Consider the following 3,455-nt stretch of genomic DNA (forward strand, 5'->3'; position numbering starts at 1 on the left):
CAATTTCTTGTGTTATTTGCTTTACCATTCTGTTTATTTATCCATTATGTGTTGACAGATATCAGTGCATAACATTACCTTCGACATCTTATATCTGATACCAGAATTTCACTATATGACATTCTTGTATGTAGGATTGCATCCCATTGGTCAGATCTTTTCAACTCTTAATTTTTAATTTTTGCCTAGGGTAGACTTTAATCTCCTCTAACTTCCTTTAATTTCAAAATCTCTCCCTCTTTTCAAAAACTTTCTTGGCTTGTGATTTCAAACTTAGACATGTTTTAATGATTAGAAACTTCGGTCTTATGCCATTGAATTTTTAAACTTTTTCTTAAATTAAACTTATCAATCAACTTAACCATATTCACTTAAAATTCAAAAAGACAAAAAGAACTAACAACTCCATTCAAATCTTTGGCCTTTTTGTGACTCTTTGTTTAAATTTATGTTAAAATCAATTCATTAACTTCTTTGAAATTTTTACCACGAACTGTGGGGTTTTAATCCTTCATTTATATGTTGGTACATAGGCATAAGACCGAAGGTCTTGTCAAACACAAAAATATAATTAATGAATTCTTTTCTCATCTCCCCACTATATATTTTATCAAACATTATTTAGACCCAAAAAACATATGCACGCAAAAAAGGGCTCCCTAGGAGTATCTATGACACTTTTGGTGCTAACACCTTCCCTTTGTGTAACCAACCTCCTTACGTGTAATCTCTGGCATTTTATTAATTTTTATTTGAAAACTTCTTATCTTTCGGTTTCGTTCGTACTTTTCGTTTTTCCTTTGGAAACAATAAAATCACGGTGGCGACTCTGGTTTTACTAACGTCGAGTTTATTCATAGCTTGATGGTCACGAATTTATCGCTACACGTACCATTATCCCTAACTTTTGCCTAGATTTCCCTTTCAGGTTTTCAATTACCGGGATGATTATTTCTGTGTGTCTCTAATTTTTTCCTGGACCGCCCTTTCGGGTTTTCAGCCCACCGAGACACTCATTTTTACCTAAGCATCCCTTTCAGGTTTTCAATTTAGCAAGTTGTTCTTTTATTTTTGTTAGGCAAAGTATTTCTTGAGTACATCAATATTCACAGGAAGAGTGAACTCTTCACCATCCATAGTTGCAAGAATTAATACACCACCAAAAAAGGATTTCTTGACAACATATGACCCATCATATTTAGGAGTCCACTTGCCCCTAGAATCAGAAATGAAAGATTGGATCTTCTTAAGCACAAAGTCATTTTCTCTGAATATGCGAGGTCAGACTTTTTTGTCAAAAGCTTTCTTCATTCTTTGTTGATAAAACTGACCATGGCATAAATTCGTCATCCTATTTTCTTCAATCAGATTCAATTGATCATAACTGCTCTAACACCATTTAGCCTCAGAAAAATCAGCATCCATCAAGACTCTCATTCACGGGATCTCAACTTCAACCGGAAGCACTGCTTCCATGCTGTATACCAAATTGAAATGAGTTTCCTCTGTTGAAGTGAAAATAGACAGGCGATACCCATGCAAAGAAAAATGGAGCATCTCATGCTAGTCTTTATAAGTCAGAACCATCTTTTGAATAATCTTCTTTATGTTCTTGTTTGCAACTTCCACAACACCGTTCATCTTGGGCTTGTAAGGAAAAGCGTTATGAAATTCATTTTTAAACTCTTCACACATCTCTTTCATCACTTTTTTGTTCAAGTTCGGTCCATTATAAGTGATGATCTTGCTTGGAACACCGTAATGGTAGATTAGTTGATTTTTGATAAACCGGACAACCACATGCTTGGTGACATTGGCATATGACGTTGCTTCAACCCATTTGGAAAAATTCCCAATGTCCACCAGTATGAAACGATGTTCGTTTGAAGATTTAGGCTCAATCATTCCAATCATATCAATTCCCCACATGGAGAAAGGCCAAGGAGAAGAAAGAATGTTTAGAAGAGTTGGAGGTACATAAATCTTATCAGCATAGATATGGAATTTGTGATGAGTCTTCACATATTTGCAACAACCAGACTCCATTGTCAACCCACGATATCCTTCCCTTAACATTTTCTTCGCCAATACGTGTCCATTGGCATGAGTACGTAATGACCCTTCATGAATCTCTTTCATTACCAGGTCAGCTCCGTGTTTATCCACACATCTGAGCAAGTCCATGTTAGAATTTCTTTTATACAACACACCACCATTCAAAAAGAAGTTACCATCCAATCTTCTCAAAGTTTTCTTGTCTTTGTTCGATGCCCCATATGGGTACTCTTGCTTCTAAATAAATCATTTAATATCATGATACCACATCTTATCATCTTTAACCTCTTATGCTGAAAATAGATGAACGAGTCTGTCAACGCGCATAACATCATTTTCGGGTACATCATTCCACCATTTTACAACAATCATAGAGGACAAAGTGGCTAATGCATCTGCCATTTTATTTTCTTCACGGGGAATATGATGAAACTCAATTTCATTGAAGAAGGTTGACAACCTCCTTGCATAATCTTTGTAGGGGATTAAACCGGGTTGACGAGTTTCCCACTCTCCTTTGATCTGATTGATTACCAAAGTCGAATCTCCATACACATCCAGAATCTTGATTCTTAAGTAGATAGCCTCTCTGAGACCCATAATGCAAGCCTCATACTCCACCATGTTGTTTGTACAATTGAAAGTCAACCTTCCGGAAAAAGGAATATGGGAACCATGAGGAGTAATAATGATGGCTCCAATTCCACTACCGTAAGCATTAACAACTCCATCAAATATCAATCCCCAACGGGATCCCAACTTTGGCCCTTCATCTGGCAATGGTTCATCACAGTATTTTGCCTTTAAATACATGACATCTTCATCAGGGAAGTCAAACTTGATAGATTGGTAATCATCAATGGGCTGGTGAGCCAAATGGTCAGCCAAAATACTCCATTTGATGGCTTTCTAGGTATGATACTCAATGTCATCTTCTTACAAAAGCATCCGCCAACGAGCAATTCTTCCAGTCAAAGCAGGCTTTTCAAAGATGTACTTGACTGGATCCATTTTGGATATCAATCAAGTGGTATTATTCAACATATATTGATGGAGAAGACGAGCAACCCAAGCTAAGGCACAACAAGTCTTCTCAAGCATAGAATACCAAGACCCACAATCTATGAATTTCTTATTTAGATAGTAAATTGCGTGCTCTTTCCTACTTGTTTCATCTTGTTGGCCAAGCACACAACCCGTGGAATCTTCCAATATAGTCAAATACATAATTAGATGCCCTCCTTCTACTTGAGGAATCAGAATATGAGGCTCAAGCAAGTATTCTTTGAGAAATCCTCTCACTTGCTTTTCGGTTTTAGGCACAGGCATTTCTTAAATGGCTTTTACTTTGTCGGGATCAACTTCAATTCCTCTTTGCCTAACAATGAAACCAAATAGCT

The 3,455-nt window shown here is 36.7% G+C and overlaps 1 protein-coding gene across 1 annotated transcript; it reads right to left on the reverse strand.

Moving 5' to 3' along the window:
- Positions 1–2,343: 2,343 nt before the first annotated feature.
- On the reverse strand, positions 2,344–2,868 carry LOC127136156 (uncharacterized). Its single transcript, XM_051062750.1, has one exon. The coding sequence runs from the start codon at positions 2,866–2,868 to the stop codon at positions 2,344–2,346; it is 525 nt and encodes a 174-aa protein (XP_050918707.1).
- Between the last annotated feature and the right edge of the window lie 587 nt (positions 2,869–3,455).

The sequence above is a fragment of the Lathyrus oleraceus genome, chromosome 4 (genome assembly GCF_024323335.1).
Source record: "Lathyrus oleraceus cultivar Zhongwan6 chromosome 4, CAAS_Psat_ZW6_1.0, whole genome shotgun sequence".
In the NCBI taxonomy this organism is placed as follows: Eukaryota; Viridiplantae; Streptophyta; class Magnoliopsida; order Fabales; family Fabaceae; genus Lathyrus; species Lathyrus oleraceus.

Coding starts and splice junctions, on each gene's coding strand:
- LOC127136156 (XM_051062750.1), bottom strand. CDS start 2,868: ATGTATTTAAAGGCAAAATACTGTGATGAACCATTGCCAGATGAAGGG.